Here is a 26,945-nt window from a genome sequence, read left to right as displayed (position 1 = left end):
AAGAGACCACTAGTGTAGCAGAAGACTAATGCACTACACCTGGTTCTTCAAATACACAAACTTGACATACTACACTGTGTAACCAGAGGAGTTTGAGATTTTGTGGGCCATTGTTATCACACATGCAGATCAGAAGCCCTCTCCAATAATGTGATTTAATCACAGTGTAGAACCAAACATTCCATTAAAGTCCACAATCCACAACAATAATGCAATAAAGCAGAAAATTAAAAGCAGATAGAGGTAGGTCTGAATGACCTTCTAGCAAAGCTTCTCCAATCCAAATGATTAAATTTTACCTTCACAGCCACCACTGGAGCCATTGCAGATCCCACTGTCCAGGCATACACTAGAATATTCTTTTGTCAGAGGGAATTTAATGTAGTGGCTAAACAAAGAAAATGTACTCTTGTTAGGACATTCATGTTGGTGCCCAATGCCAGAATGCCTGGGTCCCCGACATCAGTGGTTCTCAACCAAGGGTATGTGTACCCCTGGGGGTACGCAGAAGTCTTCCAGGGAGTACATCAACTCATCTAGATATTTGCCTAGTTTTACAACAGGCTACATAAAAAGCAGTAGCAAAGTCAGTACAAACCAAGATTTCACACAGACAACGACTTGTATACAATGCTCTATATACTAGACACTGAAATGTAAGTACAGTATTTATATTCCAATTGATTTATTTGATAATTATATGGTAAAAATGAGAACGTAAGCAATGTTTCAGTACTAGTGTGCTGTGATACTTTTGTATTTTTATGTCTGATTTTATGAACAAGTAGTTTTTAAGTGAGGTGTAACTTGGGAGTACACAAGACAAATCAGACTCCTGAAAGGGGTACAGTCATCTGGAAAGGTTGAGAGCCACTGCTGTACATCTATTAAAGACAATGAACAACAAGCCTGAGTGTCCACAGAACCAAATCAAAACAAACCACCATGTACAGCAGCCCTGGCTTCAACAGGAGAAAACTCAGGCTTACACAGTGTTTTTGAAAATCCCACCCAAAAGCCTTTACAGTTTTATCTCTGTAATTGAATGACAGTAAAGGGAATATCATTATTACATATGCTGATTGCCAGTATATCTGAACATTTTAATGGGGGGCCTCTGCATGTATACATACACATACACACACACAGTTATTTTCCTTCCTTTCTTTCCTCTGGGGGAGTGTGTGGAAGAAGGAAGGTGGGGGTAGGTCTTTCAGTCTCTGCCCCATTTCTTTTGGTTTTTTTTTACCCTTCTCTTTCATGAAGTTTTTTGGCTTCAGCTAAAGGAGGCAGACACTGTGGCAACATCTTTGTTGAAAGAGAACAACTAGAAAATTCAAGCAGAGGAGCCAATCAGAGCAGAGGGATTATAGCAGTCAACTGGAGTAGACAGTTGCCTTAATTATCATAAAACGATTATGCAAGTCCCTTCACTCTGAATGGCTAATGGTGGCCTGTCAGCCAGAGAACAAGGGTTTACATACAACTTAGTTATTAAGAAATAACCACTGCAGAAATCATGCAACTCAAAGGGAGCATGGTCACAGGGAAAAGCTGTGGAGCTCTGGGCCAGAAACTGGGCAGCTTCCTGACCTCAGAGGGGTTGAGACAGACCCACTACAGTACAACCGCATGAGCTAATACTAGAATTTTGTATGAACATCCCCACTACCATGCCTGTACTTACCCAATCTGCTCCAAGACAACCTTGTACAAGTGATCCAGAGTGAGCTTGTGTTTGGGCACAGAGATTAGCAGTGGCTGCCCACAAAGAACAGTCCCTGAAGAAGTGCTGGACTGTCTTATTCTTTTTTCTCTGAAGTATACAGAAAGAGTGATGCACTCAGCACCATCCTCGCTTGACTTGCAAACTTCATATCTGTTTGAAAGAAAGAAATGGGTGAGTTCTACCCCTAAAGCACAGTGGGCAGACAGAAGCAATACTAATTAACTCTAGCAAGGGTTCTGCAAAAGATTCACACTTGGGAAGGACAAGAAGGGTTCTCAAACTTTTGGCATGTTATGGACCACATCTTAACAGAGAGATTCTCTCATGGTCCCCTCCCAGGCACTGAGGATTGTGCAGACCACTATCCCTGCCCTTTGCCCAGACCCCTGCTGTCTCCCTCGCCTCCTGCAGAACATTGCTGTGGTGACTACAGATATTGTTTATGTTAAAAAGCACCATTAGGAAAATACATATTGGTAACTGTCTCTAGTGAGATAAACGTTTTGTCCCTTTTGAAAAAAGTTAACCACACCATCTCCTTCATGTACCCACATAACAAACAACATATATTCCTTGCCAAATTCTTCTGGTTCCCCCCCTCGCCCACACACGAAATCAACATTTACCTCAGCCTTATCCAAACTGAGCCTCAGAAGGCCAGCCCTCTTCCACGCTTCAATCTCATACAGACCTTGGGTCCTTTGTTCCACTGCACAAGTAGGTTCAGAAGTAATGGGGACACAGAGCTAAGCATCATATTCAAACTAAAGCACTGCAACCCATATCACTTCAATAACCATCCCAGCACACTTCTATATCAGAGGGGCAACAAGCTGTAACTTTACAGTACTTTGCAGTAAACAGCCTTAAAAGCAACTGCTCAAAACTACCCACCAGAATAAACGAGTAGAGCCACTCAGGAGGAGCTCTACCTGCTCCTACTAGGAACCACAGACATGTCAGCAAGACTTATATCCCATGGTGTTAAAGGCAGCTGATAGATCTTTAAGAATCAGCATTTGCCACTTCTTTAGAAGGAACCATCACTGCAAAAACTCAAGAATTCCATGTACTGGACAGTAGCAAGTGTTGTGCCTATATTTTAAAGAGGCACTAAGGATCATGTAGGGAATTATATGCCAGAACATCTTCTTTCTGGTACCTAGTAATTTGGTCTAAATGATCATTTAAAAATAGAATACGACACTAGGAAGAGCACACTATGACACGGTATAATCAGCAAAGTTTTTGCAAAGGAAAATCAAGTCTCACTAATCTATCAGTCAACAAACAAGTGGAGAGAGGCAAACAATTCATTGAGACTTTCAAAAGGCCTTTCACAAAGTCCCTCAAAAAAGCTACTAAAGAAACTAAATGGTCATGATGAAAAAGGCAAAATATCGTTTATGGGTCAAAAACTGCCTAAGAAAAGGAAAACAGAATAAGAATAAATGTCCTGTTTACATCTTGACAAAGGTTAACACTGGTGCCACAAGGTAGCATACCAATGTTTAATATACTTATTAGTTAACTATCTGGAAAAAAGGGGCAAGCATCAAAGTGGCAAAATTTGCACATGACAAAATTATTTAGTTTAGTCAAAAACAAAGGAGCATTAGGACCTTTAGAGGTACCCAGCATAGTTATGTGAATGGACAAAATGATGTCAGTACATACTCAGTTTTGACAAATACAATACACACACATTGGAGAGAATAATATGAATTGTTCCAGAGTAACAGCCGTGTTAGTCTGTATTCGTAAAAAGAAAAAAGAAAAGGAGTACTTGTGGCACCTTAGAGACTAACCAGTTTATTTGAGCATGAGCTTTCGTGAACTACAGCATCCGATGAAGTGAGCTGTAGCTCACGAAAGCTCATGCTCAAATAAACTGGTTAGTCTCTAAGGTGCCACAAGTACTCCTTTTCTTTTTTCTTTTTATGAATTGTTCATACATCTTAAAAGGTTCTAAATTAACTACATCAACCCAGCAAAGGGACTGGGTATCACTGTAGACAGCTCAATGTGCAGCAATGGCTAAAAAACCCCAGTGTTTTATGTAATGGAATAAAGAATAATAAGGAAAATAGCATTATTGTATCTTACAAAGGATTCTGCAGAATTTAGAGGGGGCAGAGAAGAGTAATGAGACTGACTAGGGGCCTGAATAAAGTCTCCGATGGAGATTGCAAAGACCAGGATTGTTACCCTACAGGAGGGTACAATAAAAGTAAACAAAACAATGCGTGATCTAGAGAGGAAGGTTGGGAGCTTTTATTCACCTTCTCTCATGATACCTGAGCAAGGGGACAGCCAGTGAAACTGAAAAGTGGCAAATTCAAAACTAATCACAAGAAGCGCAATGGACAATTAACCTGTAGAACTGATCATAACAGGATATTACGGAGGCCAAGAGCTTGACAAAATTAAAAAAGATTAGACATTTATTACGGTAACGAGAATATCCAAAGTTGTTATAGCAAATATTAAACATACAGATTAGTTTTGGAAAGGAACTAAAACCTCATTTCAGGACATGAGTCAATTGCTAATTGAGAAGGTTAGGAAAAACTTGCCAGAACTGCCTACTGCAGAGTTTCTCACACCTTGCTTAGAAACATCTGGTATTAGCTACTGCTAGAGAAAAGACACTGGACTAGCTGGATCACTGACTGGTCTGATCCAGACTGACAAAATTGCTATGTCTTTATCACGGCACTAGGTCAGAAGCTTCTGTACCCAAATCAATGTTTTTAGAAACCAGGAACTTTTTGGAATAAAAATCACAGCATGCGGTAAGACAGAGAAAGCCGAATAAAGCGGTTCATGATATGGCAAACACACATTTTATAAAAATGTGCACATAAGTTAAAGTGTAAGTTAAAGGTGACCTGCAAATCAACTCGGCAAAGTTGCATCAACTTTAACAATAAAATATACTGAATGCTCCCATTAGCCAGGCTACAAGAATGGGGGTATTCAGAATATTAATCACTTGAAAAGCTTTCGTTTTAGGTCCCATGACCTAAGAAGAAATTTAAATTAAACAAAAAACACCAAACCAAAAACAATAAGACTTTGCAAAACTGTGCAATGTACTTTTTAAAAAGTCACTTACCTGACCCCTTGTAGGCCGGCTCCATGCTCCAGCAGGATCCCTGGGTGATGTGACATCACCAGCATGGTACATGCTGGGGCGTTACATCGGAGCGGGAGCCGGAAGCCCTAGTGGGGCTGGACATCATGGGACCTAAGAAAAAAAGATAGTAAGTGTTCTGGTTATGTACTGAATGCCCTCTTCTGTTTAGCCTGGAGAATGAGGGCATTCAGCACAAACACCTGATGGCATTTTGTCAGATTGATTTGCAGACCACCTTTACATAGTCACATTCTGATCACATGCCACAGAGATCTCACTATTCTTTCAGCAGGAATAACATTCCTCCAGAGAACAATTTACAGTGCTATGGGAAGTGGAAATACTCCCACAGAGCAACACTTTGGACACAAGGCCCTTGTGTGCATTTCCAAGGGCCTTATGAGAAGTTCTGTTTTATTTAAACCCACACTCCTTGCTTCAAAAAGCATCTCCCCCTCTACAGTTTATATGCTCCAATTGTCAGTTACTATACCATTGGTTTGTATGGAGCTGTCTGAATTATACATTGAAACCTACTGTCATAAGGGGGAGAGCGTATGAGTAAGGAGACCTGTGAAAGAAGCTACTTTCAGAGAATTCCAGTGCCACTCTCTCCCTTTCCTCACAAAATTGACCTGCAAAGGAAAACAAGGCACTCGTATCTTCTTTCCACTTTAAGGTGGATACAGAAGACTAAGGTTGCATTTGGTTTTGTTTTAAGCTAGAAGTTTCTTTTTTAAAAACGTAAGATATTTAGGTCTTGCCTGTCCTGGAAGGCTCTATTGTTACTAGAGAAGTAGTGAAACAATGACATCATAAGAACCAAGAAACTGGAAGCTGAACAACCAAGAGGAAAAAGGCTTTTAGTTCATCTGCCCAAAATTCTAGTTTGTTTTTTGTTAAGGCCTATTTAATTTAAACTCCAAATGAAGTTTTGGGAGAAAAGATGCTTTTGTTAAAGATTCAACATCCCCAAAAGTTCAATTAAGCTTTGAGAATTCATAATGTACATGTCTTGAGATGTCCCAGAAGTCTTCCAGGAAATCCATGAAATACCAGAGTTGATATTCCAGATATTTTTAAGGTAAAAAACAGAAATAATCACCTGCCCCCAAAAAACCCAACACAAAACAAAGCTTTTCAAGTTTTGCTTAGCCATAATAAAGGGACCAAGGGGAAAAAAAAAAAGCCTCATATCCAGGATTTTAAAAATACTTTCCAGTGTATCTTTCAAAACCAAGCATTTTATCTTCCACACACCAGCGGTTTTGAGAAGTACAATTGGGATTAAAACGTCGGCACTAACACAAGACATCCTTTGTTAAACAGTTATGTGGAAAAAAGCGTAGTGTCCTCTATCCTCTACCTCCATGAGCCTCCGAATGCTCTCCCTGCCAAAGTGCCTGTTTGGCAATGTAACTGTACATTGCCCTGTGTACAGCGAGACCTGTTCCAATGCTTGCTGGTCAAAACCCTCATCTGACACTTAAGGGATCCTGCTGACAAAAGCAACAGAATGAAAGTCGTAATTGTACTGTCACACTCTGCGCTTCACTGAAGGGAGGTGACACATCCCCAGGATACAATCTGAACTGTGGAATCACTAGCTCGGAACTCTCTAGCTCGGGACACCTCTTACGCTGCTTTGCGAGTGAAAAGCAGTCCCTCCAGGCTTTTCTCTCACACAGCCATCAGCATATAAAGGCACCTCCAGGAAAGTTACATGAATGCTCTCCCAGCCACTCGTGAACTCTATACAGGAAGATACTCCGATTAACTAGTCCACCACTCCATCAAAGGGTAATGGATATGCACCAGCCTTTGTTAACCTGAGTAGAGATTCCCCAAATACTTCTGTCAAAGCACACTTGTTTAAATAAAATATTAAAACAAGTTTATTAACTATAGAAAGATAGATTTTAAGTGATAATAACTGGTAAAGGCATAAAAGTCAGAACTGGTTACAAAAGGAACTAAAATAATGTTGCAATCTAATTCCTAAACATAACCAAGGATATTCAACAGGCTGTCCTTCCAGCCTGGGACCACCCCTCCCAGCTCAATGATGCTCCCCTTTTGTCTTTTAAATGCTATTGCTGCCGTGAGGAGAGATGGGGAAGGAGAGGTAATGAAAAAGCCATTGTCTCTTATTTTATACCCTCCTACTCTCCTGAAGGAATACCCTCCTGCTGGGGTGCAAAACATTCAGTCTGTGGTATACGTGAGATGTGAAGTGTACCTCCGGTGAATTGCAAATTTCTTGCTTATACCTTCTGTGTATGTGCTGTTTGGAGAACGACATGTAAGGCCTCAGTCTACAGACCTCTGTTATCTTTAAGGAGCTAGTCTGTGGGCATTTTCCAGGATTTTCAATATGTTTCAGTAACAAACATATAGCAAAATCTCATAACTCCATATACAACATTAATGCAGAAATTTTATAGGACAATGATGTTCAGCAAATTATGACTTTTCAAATGATGACTCACGAGGCATGCTTTGTACAAAATATCATATAAAAGGGGTGAATATGAGGTTACAGGGTGTTACTTCGGTACAGGGTGTCAAAGGAGACTGTTCTACGTTTCCTATAGATCCCTCCTTCCATCTGCAAAATGAACACTGGGTGCTAATTAACAACATTTATTGAATTCAAAACTCCAGAATCATAAAACTCAAGCCCACCAAGAGTGCTTTTGTTCTATCTGCAGGCCTAACTTAACTTGCTTTATTGATTCTCTCATCAAAACAATGCTGGATGGATGTTACAAAGAATTGACCGTTTAGGAGGGAAAATGTTCCTTTTTTTGGATCCACTTCATGAAGCAGTACTGGGATAAGAAGAAAAGAAAAAACTGCCAGGCCAGGTTTTTTAAGGACCCTAGAACGCGATACCACTTGAGCAACGAACTTTGGATTACATAAAACAAATGCATACATGTGGTCCTTGATTTCAGTGTTCAGGAGGATAATTCTCACAGGGTTGCCCAGGGTCTCATATCCACCACAACAGCCCTATGATTATTCCTGGTGTTCTCAGATATCAACCATATTCACAGGCACATTTAGTAACATTAAATATCTTTTGTTTCTGGCAGTGCCCACAATGCATTAGGCAATTTCCAGATGCTATGAAAGGATTGTCCCTTCCGGAAGGGTTCACACTCTAAATAACAGATTTGATCTGTGGAGTAAAACTAGAGACAGAGCTGTAGGAAAGTTATACCTCCTTCAGGCTCAGATTAGAGCCACTCTCTCCACACCAACAGAATTTACAGACGAATGGAGCCTGAAGGACTCCAGACTTCTCGAGAATTATACCCCCCAACCAGTGAATTCAATGGGAACTGCTGGGCGGCTGGCACTTTTGAAAGTCAGGCCATTTATTTAGGGTTTTAAATATGGATTTGGGGCCCTATATTTAGGGCACCCATTTTTGAAAATCTTGGACTGATTAATTCTCAAAAATGCCTGGGAGATCGGCTGCAAGCGAGTGAGTAAGCAAACAACAAAGCAAGTATAGTACAACTCAAAATGTACTTTGTTTATTCAACAAATTAGTTTAACTTCCACTTCTTCAGAATATACTAGTGAGTACTATGAAGTATGTTTTGCACACAATGAAGTTTGTCACTGAATTTTTGGTGGAAAGTAAGGTCAGACCATTGGTGTGCAAGAGTGACTTATGAAATGCACAGATTAGCAAAATGTCAATTAGCCAAACTTTATGGTACATTTCAGATGCTCTAAAAAAGATTTTTTAGTGATTTACTAATCTTTGTAATTAAACATCAGAGAATCTTTTTAACATCAGGAATCATTTCCCCTTTAACCTAAAAACAGAGCCATGTTGCACGCTGCATTTCATACACTGAAAATCTCAAAAATTCTATTCTGGAGTCCATTAAACCACCAGTAAAGCTTCCGGATTAATTTGAGACAACCCAAAATCCACCCGGCAAAGATGTCACATATACCAAAAACCTCCTTCCTCTGTCCCTTTCCCCCCCTCTCAACTTATCAGATGAAACTCGCACAGTGAAACTTTGCTTGCTCCACTCCCAGCTCTGCACACTAAATCATAGACTTCAATATTGGTGCAAAAAAGGTTATTAACAATGGCTCACCTTGATTATCACTACAAAAGGTTCCCCCCCACCCCCCCGCTCTCCTGCTGGTAATAGCTCACCTTAAGTGATCACTCTCATTACAGCATGTATGGTAACATCCATTGTTTCATGTTCTCTACGTATATAAATCTCCCCACTGTATTTTCCACTGAATGCATCCAATGAAGTGAGCTGTAGCTCATGAAAGCTTATGCTCAAATAAATTTGTTAGTCTCTAAGGTGCCACAAGTACTCCTTTTCTTTTTGCGAATACAGACTAACACGGCTGCTACTCTGAAACCTATAATTTTAGGTTATTGCAAACCCACCTTTGCCGTTACTGAATTTTAGGAGATATTTACAATTCTTTTCCATATACAAATGCTTGGAGATCAACAGCTTATGTATTTAGGTCTTTGATTGTCTGTTTTATTAAATGAAGTGTTCATACTAATTAAACAAATTCCTAAAAAAAACTTTCTTCCAGTAAGTGATAGGCACAAAAAGCTGCAAGGAGAATCCCTCTTTCTTGCTCACCTCCAGGCCCAATTACAGACTATGAAATGCACTTTTAAAAATGGAGGTTCTCCAAGATGTGTGGTCCCTATCTGTATTCTATGCACACCATGCACCTGAGTCTGGAAATTTTTAGAAAGCAGTGTCCAAAGGTCTGTACGTGTGCAATTGTTCTCCTCGTGCTCCAAACAAAAAATATAAAAGCCAGTATGGACTGACACCTCTCCAGTTTCTTTCCTTACTATGAATCTGGCTATGATCCACAGCAGAGGACACGTAGAGGAATACAGATTGGGACCACACATCTCGAAGAATCTCCAGTTACAGGTAAGTAACCACCATTTCTTCTTTGAATCATGGTCCCTATGTGCATTCCACACATGAGAGATTAGTAAGCAGCAGTCAACAGGAAGTGCGTATGAGGATGCAAACGTTATGGCTGTCTGTAATACCGTTGTCCCCACAGCTGTATCTGTATTAGAAGACTGGACCAAAGCGTAGTGTCTTGTGAAGTTGCGTAAGGAGCTCCAGCTAGCTGCCCTCCGTATATCTAGTAAAGGTATGTCTCGCAAAGATGCCACAGAGGTTGCTTGCACTCTGGTGAAGTGGGCTTTCATTGCCTCTGGGCAAGGTGGGGATATGAGTTTGTTGCTAACAAAGGATGATGCAGCCCGAGATCCATTTAGAATCTTAGCACAGATAGAGATTGATCTCTCAATCTCTGCTATGGAAATAAAAAGTCTAAGTTTCTTTCTAATTACTTTTGTTTTCAGTAGATAAATGGCCTGTGTCCACTAGACATCTAGGGAGTGAAGTCTCCTCTCTCATCAGGGATATGCAGCTTTGGAAAAAATACTAGTAAGTGGACAGTTTGATTCATATGAAACTCCCAAATTACTTTAAGAGTGAATTTTGGGTGGAAGCAAAAAAAGACATTCTCTTTATGAAAAATGGTAAACGGCTGATCTGCTATGAGCGCTCCCAGCTCATTCAGCCTTCTGGCTGATTTGATAGCAACTAGAAAGGCAACGTTCATTGAGAGATCAAACATAGAGCAGATGGCTAGTGGTCTGAAAGGAGGTTTGATGAGAAGCGAAAGAGAGAGGTTGAGGTCCCAGGGAGGTGTTGGCTACTCCCCCAGTGGAAAAGATCTGAGAAGCCCGTTCAAGAATCTAGTCGTCGTAGGATGAGCGAAGATAGTGTGGTCCTTGATAGGATGAAAAGTGCTGATTGCTGCCCAATGGACCTGTAGGGAACTGACAGAAAAATCCAATGTCTTAATGGTGAGTAGGTAATCAAGGATAGCTGGATCCCAGCAGACTCTGGAGATGACTGGCGTTATCGTAATCAAGAAGAGAAATGCTTCCATTTGGCTGAATCCTGGTAGAATACTTCCTGCTATGGTTGAGGATGGATTGAACCACTACTGAACATGTGTGCTCTACATCTGATGTCCATCCAAATACCAGGCCTTGAGTTGTAGTGGTGCTGGGTTGGGATGCTTGATTGTGCTGTTGTGTTGCACCAGCAAATCCAGAAATGGTCGGATGTTGATGGGCAGACACGTTGAAATCTTCATGAGGTCCAAGAACCAGAACTGCCTTGGGCCAAGTTGGGCTCAATGAGGATTACCTGAGCCCTGTCATGATGGATCTTTCACAGGACTTGTGGTATCAGTGGGATGGAAGGGAAGGCATATGTGAGGTGATCCATCCAGGGTAACAGAAGGGTGTCCCCTTCAAGTCTCAGCCCCGAGCTGCTCTGGAGCGGTACAGAGTAAGTTTTCTGTTCCCTGGTGAGTCAAGGAGATTACAGGATGATGTTCCCCCTTGGTTGAAGAGATTGTTGAGAATGGAATCATGACTCTCCCATTCGTGGTCTGTTGGAAAAATGTCTGCTGAGTGTGTCTACTAGGGACTTGTGCATGCCTGGCTGGTATACTGTGTGACGGTGCACCCCATAAGGCTTTATGGAAATATGCTTATGAATGTGTATATGACATAACTGGAATATGTTTTATGCTACATATGCCATGAAACATATCTATGTAAAGGTTATGATCTACTGAACATATTCATCCTCTTTGTATGCATGTGTCATTGTTGTATTCAAAGTTATGAATATTGGCTGTATACTTGTTTGATTTTAAATAACCTTAGTAAGGCATTTGGTCAGCTTCTTTAGAAGGGAATTTAAGTGCCAAGTCAAGAAGCACTTAATGGACAATGGATCTTGGAAGGCTCCAATCTGCGTAAGAAGTCTACATGAGGACATTAAAGGTAGCATGTGAACCATGGCTGTTACCTGTAAGTTCTGAGTCATTCATGGACAGGTGACTTGCCCATGTGACTCCAAAACTCCATCTTGTAGCTGGACTTGAGGGGAAAAGGAGTCCAGGAGAGCTGGCTGTATTTCAAGGAATCCCTATTGAGGTTACAGGGACAAACCATCCCGATGTGTCGAAAGAATAGTAAATATGGCAGGAGACCAGCTTGGCTTAACGGTGAAATCCTTGAGGATCTTAAACATAAAAAAGAAGCTTACAAGAAGTGGAAGATTGGACAGATGACCAGGGAAGAGTATAAAAATATTGCTAGGGCATGTAGGAATGAAATCAGGAGGGCCAAATCACACCTGGAGCTGCAGCTAGCAAGAGATGTTAAGAGTAACAAGAAGCGTTTCTTCAGGTATGTTGGCAACAAGAAGAAAGCCAAGGAAAGTGTGGGCCCCTTACTGAATGAGGGAGGCAACTTAGTGACAGAGAATGTGGAAAAAGCTAATGTGCTCAATGCCTTCTTTGCCTCTGTCTTCACAAACAAGGTCAGCTCCCAGACTGCTGCGCTGGGCAACACAGCATGGGGAGCAGGTGGCCAGCCCTCTGTGGAGAAAGAGGTGGTTAGGGACTATTTAGAAAAGCTGGACGTTCACAAGTCCATGGGGCCAGATGTGCTGCATCCGAGAGTACTAAAGGAATTGGCGGCTGTGAGTGCACAGCCATTGGCCATTATCTTTGAAAACTCGTGGCGAACGGGGGAAGTCCCGGATGACTGGAAAAAGGCTAATGTAGTGCCAATCTTTAAAAAAGGGAAGAAGGAGGATCCCGGGAACTACAGGCCAGTCAGCCTCACCTCAGTCCCTGGAAAAATCATGGAGCAGGTCCTCCAGGAATCTATCCTGAAGCACTTACATGAGAGGAAAGTGATCAGGAACAGTCAGCATGGATTCACCAAGGGAAGGTCATGCCTGACTAATCTAATCGCCTTCTATGATGAGATTACTGGTTATGTGGATGAAGGGAAAGCAGTGGATGTATTGTTTCTTGACTTTAGCAAAGCTTTCGACATGGTCTCCCACAGTATTCTTGTCAGCAAGTTAAAGAAGTATGGGCTGGATGAATGCACTATAAGGTGGGTAGAAAGTTGGCTAAATTGTCGGGCTCAATGGGTAGTGATCAATGGCTTCATGTCTAGTTGGCAGCCGGTATCAAGTGGAGTGCCCCAGGGGTCGGTCTTGGGGCCAGTTTTGTTCAATATCTTCATAAATGCTCTGGAGGATGGTGTGGATTGCACTCTCAGCAAATTTGCAGATGATACTAAACTAGGAGGAGTGGTAGATACGGTGGCAGATAGGGATAGGATACAGAGGGACCTAGACAAATTGGAGGACTGGGCCAAAAGAAATCTGATGAGGTTCAATAAGGAGAAGTGCAGGGTCCTGCACTTAGGACGGAAGAATCCAATGCACAGCTACAGACTAGGGACCGAATGGCTAGGCAGCAATTCTGCGGAAAAGGACCTAGGGGTGACAGTGGACAAGAAGCTGGATATGAGTCAACAGTGTGCCCTTGTTGCCAAGAAGGCCAATGGCATTCTGGGATGTATAAGTAGGGGCATAGCGAGCAGATCGAGGGACATGATCGTTCCCCTCTATTCGACATTGGTGAGGCCTCATGTGGAGTACTGTGTCCAGTTTTGGGCCCCACACTACAAGAAGGATGTGGATAAATTGGAGAGAGTCCAGCGAAGGGCAACAAAAATGATTGGGGTCTGGAACACATGACTTATGAGGAGAGGCTGAGGGAACTGGGATTGTTTAGTCTGCAGAAGAGAAGAATGAGGGGGGATTTGATAGCTGCTTTCAACAACCTGAGAGGTGGTTCCAAAGAGGATGGTTCTCAACTATTCTCAGTGGTAGAAGATGACAGGACAAGGAGTAATGATCTCAAGTTGCAGTGGGGGAGGTTTAGGTTGGATATTAGGAAAAACTTTTTCACTAGGAGGGTGGTGAAACACTGGAATGCCTTACCTAGGGAGGTGGTAGAATCTCCTTCCTTAGAAGTTTTTAAGGTCAGGCTTGACAAAGCTCTGGCTGGGATGATTTAATTGGGGATTGGTCCTGCTTTGAGCAGGAGGTTGGATTAGATGACCTCCTGAGGTCCCTTCCAACCCTGATATTCTATGATTCTATGACTTCTACACAGGGGGAGGGAGAGGTATCCACCCACAAGAGAAAATCTATTTAAGCACATGAGAGACCCCTCCATTTTGTATTCAGCTGGGTCAAGAGATAGCCTCTCCACCCCCAAGGATACCTGAAAGAAACTGGAACAAAGGACACCAACTGCAGGGGGTGAGAGTGATTGCTGGACCGAGACTAGTCTGTAAAAGGAAGCTTACTGGAACTCCTCTGAGGGTGAGGTTTCATCTGTATTCAGTTTTCTTACTGTATTAGACAGACTTGTGTGTTCTATTTTATTTTGCTTGGTAATTCACTTTGTTCTGTCTGCTATTACTTGGAACCACTTAAATCCTACTTTCTGTATTTAATAAAATCATTTTTTACTTACTAATTAACCCAAAGTATGTATGAATACCTGGGGGGAGGGAGGGACAAACAGCTGTGCATACCTCTCTATCAGTGTTGTAGAGGGCGAACAACTTATGAGTTTACCCTGTATAAACTTTATACAAGGTAAAACTATTTATTTGGGGTTTGGAGCCCACTGAGAGTTGGGCATCTAAGTGTTAAAGACAGGAACACTTTGTAAGCTGCTTTCAGTTTAAGCCTACAGCTGTTAGGGGACATGGTTCAGACCTGGGTCTAGGTTTGCACCAGGCTAGCAGGTCTGGCTCAAACCAGGCAGGGCACTGAAGTCCCAAGCTGCCAGGGTAAGAAAGCAGGGGCAGAAGTAGTCTTGGCACATCATTTGGCAGCCCCCAGGGGGGTTCGGTGATCGAACCCGTCACATACTGCCAGTAGGGTTATGTGGTATCTGATACTCCAGTTCCAGAGGCTGACTGTCTCTACACACAGAAGGAGGGAACTTGTTCCCTCCTGCTTGTTTATGTAGAAGAGTGTTGTCATTTTGTCCAACATTGCTTGGATATGTCAGGATCAGATCAGTGGGAAGAATGCATTTAAGACTGCTCTTAATTCTACTACGTTGATGTGTGTCCTGGCCTCCTGAGGGGTCCAGGTGCCTTGTGTGGTGCGACTGTTTATATGAGCTCCCCAATCTAATAAAGCAGCATCTGTGATTATAGTCACCTTGGGTATGGGTGTGAGGAAGAGAATTCCCACCCAAACTTTCTCTGGCTTGAGTGAAGCCAAAACCTTGGTTGGAATTGTTACTTTAGCACTGATGATTAGTTTTTCTGGTGAGAAGACAGACTGAAGCCAGGTTTGTAGGCAGTGCAGATGGAGCCTGACAAATGGCATAACAAGGGTGCACGAGGCCTGATGCGATATAGATATTCAGGCCTGTCTGTAAAGGCCTATACTTTAAAAATTTAGGTATATATTTATCATTTAGTTAGTTATAGAGGTATAAAAGAAGAATCAAAATCACAGTCTGCCTGTTTATAGACCTTCTCTTACTATGATAGTCTAAGGCCTTGTTCTTAGGCTAAGGCCTTTGGCTAAGCAGCAGAGGCAGCCATAAATTGGGAAGCGTACGGTCATGTCCTCACCAGTCACATTGAAATAAGGTGCTATTGGGCTGTTAGGCATTATCAGGACAGGACTGTATTCCTATCACCACCAGATAAAGATAGTTAAAGAAAACTTTGTTTGATAGCATCCTGTCTGGCAAGAACTTACTTATCAATAGCTGGGGTGTGAAATCCTCATTTCTGTGTTGTTCTATCACTGTAGTCTCCACTTCCCTATTGTTTGTCTGTATAATCTCTGTCTGGTTCTGTGACTGTTTCTGTCTGCTCTATAATTAATTTTGTTGGGTGTAAACCAATTAAGGTGGTGGGATCTAATTTGTTAATCATATTACAATATGTTAGGATTGGTTAGTTAAATTTCAGTAAAATGAGTGGTTAAGATATAGCTAAGCAGAACTCAAGTTTACACTATATAGTCTGCAGTCAATCAGGAAGTAAGGGGGGGGAACTGGAATCATGTTTTGCTCGGGGGGGGGAAAAGGGGAACAGGAATGGGAACAGGGACACAGGTCAGGCTCTGTGGTGTCAGAGCTGGGAAGGGGAACACTGAGGAAGGAAACTGGAATCGTTGCTTGCTGAAAGTTCACCCCAATAAACATCAAATTGTTTGCACCTTTGGACTTCAGGTATTGTTGCTCTCTGTTCATGCGAGAAGGACCAGGGAAGTAAGAGGGTGAAGGAATAAGCCCTCTAACAAGGCCATGTGGTCACGGAGGAAAAGTTAAGACTTGACTGAGGGTGACCTGTTTTATTAGATCATTTAAGATGTGGAATCTCTCTGTGGGAAGACAGGCTATTGCTGTAGTCGAGTCCAGGGTTGCTCTTATGAAGTCTATGGACATCACGGGGTTCAAAGTAGACTTTCTGTGGAAAGACAGACCAAGTAGGAATGCTGTCACCGAGCAGACTTTCCTACTGGATCTGCCAGTCAGGAACCAGTCACTGAGATATGGAAAGACTGTGAAATTATTTAATCTTATCCAAGCTGCCAATTCTGAAAGGACTTTTGTGAAGACCCTGGGTGTGGTAGTGTGACCCTAGGCACCCCTATATTCACACCCTACACACTACTGCAATGATATTTGTACAAAATATGCCTTATCAGGTATCTTTTAGAAACTAAGACCAGATGTTAAAGATGGCAGGAAGAGACCATTTACCCTGTAAAACTGCGGCAGGAAGTATCACAATGGAACACACTAGGGGAATACTTTAATCAAAATGAAGTCAGCCCGGAGGAAACAGGAGACTGAACCTCAGGGAATCAATTGACCCTTGAAACCAAGGCAGACTTTGCAATATAAGAACACATGAAGACTTGTGATTATCCTTCATCTGTGCAGAAAAGGAAAACCAGCACCTTAGACTCTGGATCCTGGCTAAAAGCTAGTCAACTACTGCTGGAAAAAAGAATGGTGAGGAAACTGTCTTGAACAAACAGTATATCTTTAGTTAGGTCTTAGCCTTTAGAAAGCATATTTTTATCTTTTGTTTGTTTGTAACCCTTTATCTTTACTCCTTATATACTTGGTATCACTTAACCTATGATTTCTTTAATAAATTTGTTTTACTTTTACTATAAAACAATTCACTGCTGTGTTTGAAGAGAAGGGTATGTTTACCCCACTTAAGTTAATAAACTAATGTACTGACTCTTTGAAAGAGCAGCAAACTTTATATCTTCCGTAAGTATACAGTGATAAAGGCTCTGCAATGGCTGGAGTTCACTGATTGTTACCTGCTAGGCAAGGTTTAGGCAGGGAGAGCCTTGAGGAGTTTGCTGGCGAGGAAGACAGATTGGTGTGGCTGGGAGCTAACACAAAATCTAATCTCCAGCAAAGTTCACTCTTGCTGAGGCAAAGAGGTAACAGAGTAGCTCACAATTCTAGGTATCTACAGCAGTATGTTATGCAAAGCTAGCCCAGATGGAAAGAGTCTGAACTGGAAGCAGTCCTTCCAAAGAGGAATCTGAGGAACCTTCTGTGGAATGGGTGAATGTCGATATGAAAGTACGCATCTTTAATGTCAAGGGCCATAAATCAAGTGCCCCCTTTCAGAGGGGTGATTATTGATGCCAATGTGGAATTTTAATTTTTGGTTGAATACATTGTTGGTGAAGATCAAGAATCGGTGTCCATCCATTGGATTTCTTGAGGACCAAGAAATATGGGGAATAGAACCCCTTCCCTTGATATTGAGGGGGCATTGGTTCTATGACCTTTTTCTGGAGAAGAGAATTTACCTCTTGAAGAATCTCCTTGTGATAAAGTGGTCCCTGAAAAGGGGCCAGGAAGAGGGTTTGTGGCAGGTAGGTGAGATTAAGCTCAATAATGTAGCCTTAGTGGATGACGTCTAGTCCCACATGTCTGTAGTTATTTTTGCCAAGATGAGAGCAAAGAGGGTAAGGCAGCTTCCAAAGGCATGAGGGACAACGAGGTATGCCATCAATGTCGGTACGCAACATACCATCAGAAGAACCCCTTGGATGGTGGGTGAAGTCGCCATCTATCTTTAAGCCCTTTGCTTCTTACATGTGAGGTCATATGGGCATTGATGATAGAACACCTGAGGAGATTGTGGTCTGGGCCTATAGGGTTGCTTGTGATGTTTCCTCTTTAAGGTCAGGGCATAAATGCCCAGGGAGCAGAGGGCTGTTCTAAAGTGTTTTTGAATGTGTCAAAGAAACAATCATCTTCTCATTAAGCAAGTAAGACTCATGAAAGGGAAGGTCCTTGATGGTATTCTGGACCATTTTAGGGAACCATGCAACCATGACTCATGCCTTTTGACTACAGCTCTAGTGACGGCTCTGCGGGCAGTATCAGTTGTGTTTACTACCACTTGAAGTGATGTCTTGGCCAGCAGCCTGCCTTCATCAATAAGGGTTTGGAACTGGGCCTTGTTTTCCTGGGGAAGTCTGTTTTAAACTCTGCGAACAGGATGGATAAAAATCAATGATTTTTTTTAAAAAAATAAATAAATAAAAAAAAATCAGTCTTTTTGATAAAATGCTTTTTGAGGAAAAAACCTATCTAAAGATAGTTTTAATTAAAATACATTATAGCTCAAAGATATCTGATCATGGAATAGGGATTATAAATTCTAATTCTATGGTATGGGACAATATATTCATGTAATGTTTAAGAAAAGTTTTGTAAATGAGTTCCAATAGTTCATGGATTAGGGACCCAATTTTATGGGATTCCAGGGGCTTCTGTATAGATTATTTAGGTTAACCTTTCTATCTACTCAATCGGACTCAGTGTTCAGTCTAGAAGATACCATCAGAGATGCTTAGTTTTGCAGTTCTCAAACTGTGGATTTGCGTCTCCAGAGATAATATGTTTGTTAACAGCAAAAATGTTTTAAAATAAATATCTAGAGGTGAGAAATAACAGACCTCAACCCTGCTGTCCCTCTGCAAATTTGTGTACACAGAGTCAATCCCTTACCTCTCTCTAAAAGTGCAAAGTTTCAAAAAGTTCAATGAATAGAAGATTGTTAGGGGCGGAATAGATATGGACAAGGAGAAGATGTCTGGAGATAAATGTGAGAAGGGAGGGACAGGCAGTAGCAACAAAAGTGAAACTGTTTGAGCAGCATATTCCAAAAGTCTTGAGGTCTTTCTGAGTGTAGCCTTCATTGATTTGAAAACTATCATACCATTCTCTCACTAGAAGGAAAAACCTATAATGGCAGCAGGCCATAAAAGAGACCCAGTTTGGGAATCATAGAATATCAGGGTTGGAAGGGACCTCAGGAGGTCATCTAGTCAAACCCCCTGCTCAAAGTAGGACCAATCCCCAACTAAATCTTTTAATGAATATTTTAATGAAGTTCCTCTACCTGTGGGTAAGACAGGCATGCATGCAAAATGCAAACAGTGCAACGAAGAAATGCAAGTGCTGCTTGCCTGAATGAAAAAACATCATGAGAAGTGTTCTGTCTCAGGAGGAAGCTGCGTTGAAGATGATGAAAGGAACATCTCTAAACATGCAGATTCTCCAGGTTGGTAAACTTTTTTATTTCACACTTCTTTCTTAAGGACTGCCTGTCTTCCTTCTGGACTACTCTTGAATTCTCATGTTTGAGCAAAAAATATAGTAGTTACTCTCTGGTACTATCATTTTAGATGAAGTTGTGATAAAAAAATAAATAGCTGAAATAGGCAGATTTTCCCATTTACAGTTTCACCTTGAAAGTAGTACTGAGTAATACTAAATGAGCAGTATGGTAATAATAATTAAATAACTTCATTGACTTATTTTGTTTAGGAGAATCCATCCTCAACATACAGGATTCTGAAGACTATCTGCCTGCAAGATCACCATCATTTTCTATAGTTTCATGGTTATCTGCCAATGATAGTGTTTCAGTTACATTATGTATGTCACAGACCTGTAGCAAAAAGCAAAAAAAAAAATCTCCATCATCCAGAAACAACCATAGATAAGTTTGTGATCAGAACCAGCAGATTACAAAAAGAGGTAATTGATGAAAAAATTGCCTGGTTTCTTTATGCAATGAACTCTCTTTTCTGTCTGATTGAGAACCCACACTTCAATAACATGGTTCCATCATTAAGACCAGGACACAGCCCACCCAACAGAGCAGATGTCGCAGGCAAATTGCTGGATACAGTATATGAAAGAGAAATTGAGCAGCGTGCAAAAGGTCTAGAGGGTAAAACTGTTAACCTGAGTCTCGATGGGTGGAGCAATGTCCACAACGATCCTGTTGTATGTGCTTGTGTGATAACAGAAGAAGGGAATGGTCTTCCTTACAGAAACAACTGATACACCAGGAAATGCACACACAGCAGAATACTTACAAGTAGTAGCAGTAAAAGCTATACCAAACTGAAAAAAAATTCAAATGTCTAGTATGCAGCTTGGTCACAGACTATGCATCCAAAATGAGAAGAAATTATTTAGAAGAGTATCGAGCTAATAACATACAGTTGCAGTTCTCATTTGGTGCACCTCCTAGCCAAAGACTTTAGTGTTCCAGAAATAAAGGCTAATGTTGTTGAAATTGCAAAATACTTCCATAACAACCACTTTGCAGGAGCTACTCTGAAAAAAGTGGGAGGAACCAAGCTAACTCTCCCACAAGATGTGCGATGGAATTCAGTAGTGGACTGTTTTGAGCACAAGAAATGGCCTAATCTGATGACAGTTTGTGAACAAAATCGTGAACAAATAGATGGCACTGTCACAGCCAAAGTTCTCAGTATTGGGCTTAAGAGAAATGTTGAACACATGCTGACTACCCTGAAGCCTATTCCTGTAGCCTTGAACAAAATGCAGGGAAATTGCTGTTTTATTGCTGACACTGTTGAAATTTGGAAGGAACTGAGTGAGATCTTAAAGAGAGAAATATGCAATGACAGAGTTAAATTACAAGCATTAAAAAAAAAAAACAAATGGGACAAGCACCACCTCCAGCTCATTTTCTTGCAAATATTCTCAATACTCGCTACCAGGGTCAAACCTTAACTGCTGAAGAAGAGGAGTTGGCTATGACATGGACATCCAGCAATCAACCCTCCATAATGCCAACTATAATAAACTTCAGAGCTAAGGGTGAACCGTTCAAGAAATATATGTTTGATGATGAAGTTTTAAAGAAAGTCACACCAGTGAACTGGTGGAAGTCACTTAAGCACTTGGAGTCAGAGACTGTTGAAGTGGTAATCTCACTTTTAACAGCAGTAGCTTCTTCTGCCGGTGTAGAAAGAATATTTTCTTCCTTTGGACTAATTCATTCCAAATTGAGAAATCATTTGGGACCTGAAAAAGCAGGAAAGCTTGTTTTTCTTTTCCAGATTATGAATAAACAGGAAAATGAAGGTGAAGACGACTGAGTTAGGTGCAGAAGCCAATATTTTAAGTTTCTCATGTTGACTTACCTGACATAGTCTATTTAATTTTTCGTGGGTTTTTTTTTTTTAATTTCATCTACTTTAGTTTAAAACAATTTTAATAAAAACAAACCTGATTTTAAAAAACTTGAATGTTTAACTAAATTTAAAAATTCATATGCTTGTTTTGTTAAAATATAATATGTTTGCTGTTGAAGAAAAAAATCCAGAATACATAATGTTGTTTTAGTTAAATAAAACAATTTACATGTCTGTCTGGTGAAGTTCTCCTCCTAATACAGCATGGCAGGAAAATCCTCCAAATATTAATGATTAACCTGTTGAATTGGAGATAGTTCACCTCCCAATGACTTCATAAATATCTGCTTCAATTACCTTTGGTAAATGGAATAACAAATCATTCACTTTCTGATATAGCTGTAAAACTAATCTGAAAAGTTTTCAAAATAAAATCACTTAAAAAATGTATAGTGTGTACCTTCTAAAAATGAAACCTATATCTATCTGAGTTGTGAAGAATATGTATTACGGTTATAACAACCAACAAGAATGCATTTTATGTAGAAATCCATGATTAAATTGAGTCTTCCTGACTAGTAATTTAAATCATGATTTAAATCAAATCCACCATCTGCAAATTTGACATAATTCAGGAAATCATATTTTGCTAACTCCTCCTGGTACTTAACTCTGAACTGGAGATTAGCCAATAAGAATGATTTCCTACCCAAGAGGTCGAGGTGTTTAGCGCCCTTGTCAGTTGGGGGAGTCTTGGAGTACTACACCCTAGACCTTTCTCTAGCCACTTGCACTGCTAAGGAGTGTGGCTGATGAGTGGGGAAAAAAAAAAAACAAAAAACACAAACCTCTGCCCCTTTAGCTGGCATGAAATATCATTTCTCAGCTCTCCTTGGGGTAGGGGCACAAGAGGCAGGGGTATGCCACACTGATCTAGCAGGGCCCAAAATGGTTTGGCTAACTGGAAGGGCCACTCTCAAGGGGCCAGAGGATGTCCAATAGGTCCTGTTGCATATCCTGGACCTCTCTAACAGATATCTGCAGCTCAGTTGCCCCTCTCTGCAACAACTCCTGATAACGGCTTGTGGTCATCAAGTAGAAAAGGAGATGATGAAGCAACTGCCTCATCTGACGAGGATGATGACATGCCTGTTGGAACTGGTTCAATCGGCTCGACCTCATCCACCATGCATTCTGACAAAGCCAGCTGGTATTAGCTGGGAGAGGAGATCAGTGCAATTCCTGCACAGATCCAGGGTGCTTACTGTAAAGATCCCAAAGGCCCCAGGGCAACCACTAAGGATCAACCAGAGAAGGAGTGGGCCAAGGCATCAGGTACCAGCAGTCCCCTGGGTAGCCATATTCAGAAGGAGGTGGACGGTTCCAATACCTTCTTTGGTCTCCAACCAGGCTGGTTTCCCCTGCGGGTGGGAAGCCTCCTCTGGAGTGTCAGATTCACTTGATGAAATGATAGGCTCCTCTTATGCTGGTGGTACTAACAGTACTGATGGGAGGATGGTTGCGGACATAGTCATTGAGGATACTCTTCACCTCAGGGTGGTTTTCCTAGACATAGGGATGTCTTTATGAAGAGGCCAGCCTGATAGACGGGGAGACTGTGGGTATGACAGAGCAAATATATCCTCTAGTGAGGTAAAGGCTTCAGTCTTCCTTTTGGTTTGGGGAGCCCCTGAGGAGGGTACTGGCAGATGCTAGTCATTCAAGGGTCTAGTGTTCAGGGGATCCCACAATGGAGCTGTCGGATGGTGTCCCAGCATTGATCTCCCAGATGGAACCGCTAGGTACTGCTCATTAGATTTGTGGAATGGAGCTGGAGCCAGTACCATCACATCCTTCTTCCTTTGGCCAATCCTTCTTGGACAGAAGGTTTATGTAGACCTAATTCTTAAGGACCCACACACAAGGACTCACCTGACTTTGACTGAGATGGGGAGGGGTCGTTTCTCGTAGAGGCAGATCTGGACAGAGATCTATCCTTATGCCTATATTCCTGTGGTGCAAAAGCACTGTTAAGGAATTGGACTTAAATTTTTCTTGTCATGATTATAATGGGACATTGAAATGCTATTGTAAATTAAGGTTTTAACTACTTCTCCTGTTAACCACAAGACTGGTTACACTATGTATTCCTGGAGAGGATACATACGAAGGGGTTACTACTCACCTTGTGCAGTAACTGCAGTTCTTCGAGTTGTGTCCCTATGGGTGCACCACTTCTGGTGTGCATGTGTGTCAGGGTTCCCTCCCCACTCTGAACTTTAGGGTACAGACGTGGGGACCCGCATGAAAGACCCCCTGAGCTTAGAATCATAGAATCATAGAATATCAGGGTTGGAAGGGACCTCAGGAGGTCATCTAGTCCAACCCCCTGCTCAAAGCAGGACCAATCCCCAATTAAATCATCCCAGCCAGAGCTTTGTCAAGCCTGACCTTAAAAACTTCTAAGGAAGGAGATTCTACCACCTCCCTAGGTAACGCATTCCAGTGTTTCACCACCCTCCTAGTGAAAAAGTTTTTCCTAATATCCAACCTAAACCTCCCCCACTGCAACTTGAGACCATTACTCCTTGTCCTGTCATCTTCTACCACTGAGAATAGTCTAGAACCATCCTCTTTGGAACCACCCCTCAGGTAGTTGAAAGCAGCTATCAAATCCCCCCTCATTCTTCTCTTCTGCAGACTAAACAATCCCAGTTCCCTCAGCCTCTCCTCATAAGTCAAAGCTTATTTCTACCAGCTTAGGTTAAAAGCTCCCCAGGCACAAATTCTCCCTTGTACCTTGGGTTTAAGTAACGCTGCCACCACCAAGTGATTTAACAAACAACCAGGGAAGAGGACCACTTGGAGTTCCTCTTCCCCCAGCAATCCCCCCAAGCCCTTGCACCCCCTTTCCTGGGGAGGCTTGAGAATAATATCCCAACCAATTGGTTACAAAATGATCAAAGACCCAAACCCCTGGGTCTTGGAACAATGGAAAAAATCAGTCAGGTTCTTAAAAGAAGGATTTTATTTAAAGAAAAGGTAAAAGAATCACCTCTGTAAAATCAGGATGGTAAATACTTTACAGGATAATCAGATTCAAAACAGAGGATTCCCCTCTGGGCAAAACTTTAAAGTTACAAAAAAACCTGGATAAACCTCCCTCTAGCAAAGGGAAAATTCACAAGTTGAAAACAAAAGGTAATCTAACGCACCTTGCCTTATTTACTTACACTTTTTGTAATATCAGAGACTTGTACAGGATGGTTTATAGGAGAAGGAGTTTTTTCTGACCTGATGCTTCTCTGCTTTCCCCAGAGAACACACCAACAAAGCCTTTCTCCCCCCCACCAAGATTTGAAAGTATCTTCTTTCCCCATTGGTCCCTTTGGTCAGGTTATTTGAGCTTCTTAATCCCCTACAGGTAAGGAGGAATTCTAGGCTACCATCAGCTGTATGGTTTGACATGCCCCCCAAATCACAGACGGTGCTGGACAGCCTGTACCACACTGGATTTCTTCCTGGAGCGCTAGGAGAAAACAGAGTTAATAAGACACATGCACCTCTAGAGATACTACTGATTATATAAAAACTAACAATATGTTCCACATTTCAAGAATGATTTTAACCAGTTGATGCTGGGAAACTTTCATGGGAGAGTGCATCAGCCACTTTGTTAGAAGCTCCTGAAATGTGTTATATTTCAAAATCTTGGAGAGCTAAACTCCACCAAAGAAGTTTTTTGTTATTGTCCTTGACGGTATGAAGCCACTTCAGCGCAGCATGGTCTGTTTGCAGGTGGAAATGCCGTCCCCAAACGTATGGGTGTAGCTTTTCCAGAGCATACACAATGGCGTAACATTCCTTTTTGCTGATTGAGCAGGGACTTTCCCTCTCAGACAGTTTCTTGCTGAGAAACACGACAGGATGGAATTCTTGATCTGGTCCTTCCTGCATTAAAACTGCTCCCACATCACGCTCGGACGCATCTGTGGTTACTAGGAACGGTTTGTCAAAGTCTGGGGCCCTTAGCACAGGGTCAGACATGAGTGTCCCTTTAAGCTGATTAAAGACCTTCTGACACTCTTCAGTCCACCAAACTGCATTTGGCTGTTTCTTTTTGGTTACGTCTGTCAGTGGGGCAGCGATTTGGCAGTAGTGTGGTACAAATCACCTGTAATATCTGGCCAAGCCTAAGAAGGATTGGACCTGTTTCTTTGACTTTGGGACAGGCCACTTTTGGATAGCATCCACTTTGGCCTGTAGTGGGTTGAAAGTTCCTTGACCCACCTGGTGTCCAAGGTAAGTCACTCTGTTTAGGCTTATTTGACACTTCTTAAGCTAAACAGTTAGTCCTGCCTCCCTTATGCGCTCCAAGACTTTTTTTTAAGATGTTCCAGGTGTTCTGCCCAGGAATCAGAAAAAATGGCCACATTGTCAAGGTAGGTGACTGCATATTCTCCCAATCCCGCTAGGAGACCATCTACAAGTTTTTGGAAGGTGGTGGGTGCATTTCGCAGCCCGAAAAGGAGCACATTAAATTCATACAGCCCTACATGGATGATGAGGGCTGACTTTTCCTTGGCGGATTCATCCAGTGGTACTTGCCAGTACCCCTTGGTTAGGTCTAAGGTAGAGATGAACTGGGCATGTCCCAGTTTCTCCAATAGTTCATCTGTGCGTGGCATTGGATAGTTGTCTGGGTAAGTTACAGAATTTAGCTTATGGTAGTCCACGCAAAAACGTATCTCCCCATCGGGTTTGGGAACTAGAACCCTGCCAACAACTGCAACAGCCATAGTGGATCCATTCCCAGAGGCCCAGCCAAAGCCGTCCCAGAACCAGAACTGGCAAAGCAACCAGCACCAGAACCATTGCCAGCACTGAGTCCAGCACTTGCAAATCCGTCTACAACTTCAACACCAAAGGGCACCACCGAGCCTGCACTGGCAGCAGCAGCAGATAACCCTACACAAGAGACTCAGTCAGAGCCTGAAATACCACATAGTGCACCCTCGGAGAGCGGTTCACTGTCAACGGAACCCGCTCCATCACCTGCATTGCTTCCAAAGGGACCAAGCCCAGGTCCACAATCCAGTGAGGAACTGATGCCTCCAGCATCAAGGGAACAGTTTCAGGCCGAACAGGAAGCAGATGAAAGCCTCCAGGGAGCTTGGACGGTGGCACGGAGCAACCGACCACCTCTCAGCTCTTCTAATTGATCCCGGTTTGTTGTAGAAAGAGGACTTTTATACAAGGAAACTCTTTCTGGTGGGCACCAGGAAGACTGGCATCCTCAGAGACAGTTGGTAGTTCCAACTAAGTAGCGGGTAAAACTATTAAGCTTAGCCCATGATCATCCTAGTGGCCATGCTGGGGTGAACAAAACCAAAGACCGTTTGGGGAAGTCCTTCCACTGGGAGGGAATGGGCAAGGATGTTTCTACCTATGTCCGGTCTTGTGAGGTATTCCGAAGAGTGGGAAAACCTCAAGACCAGGTCAAAGCCTGTTGAGACTTATGCAGTTTTGGACAAAAACACTGGTAGACGAATGGACTGGTTAAGATGAAATTCCAATTGTACCGTAGGTAAGAATTCAG

General features: G+C 42.1%; 1 protein-coding gene across 4 annotated transcripts in view; it reads right to left on the bottom strand.

Moving 5' to 3' along the window:
* Window positions 1-26,945, bottom strand: part of USP4 (ubiquitin specific peptidase 4) — a 90,564-nt gene that overhangs the window by 14,921 nt on the left and 48,698 nt on the right. For 2 of the 4 annotated variants that reach the window (XM_074958394.1, XM_074958395.1), the window contains 2 exons: window positions 1,688-1,879; window positions 300-388 (listed from right to left, as the gene is read on the bottom strand). In XM_074958394.1, coding sequence (XP_074814495.1) covers window positions 300-388; window positions 1,688-1,879 — 281 coding nt within the window. Of the gene's footprint in view, window positions 1-299; window positions 389-1,687; window positions 1,880-4,847; window positions 4,980-24,570; window positions 24,876-26,945 lie in introns of those variants that run through there. The other 2 variants (XR_012640260.1, XM_074958396.1) reach the window with 2 other exon arrangements.

This window comes from Natator depressus, chromosome 7, assembly GCF_965152275.1.
Source record: "Natator depressus isolate rNatDep1 chromosome 7, rNatDep2.hap1, whole genome shotgun sequence".
Lineage (NCBI taxonomy): Eukaryota > Metazoa > Chordata > Testudines > Cheloniidae > Natator > Natator depressus.
This window is presented reverse-complemented; position numbering and strand designations above follow the sequence as displayed.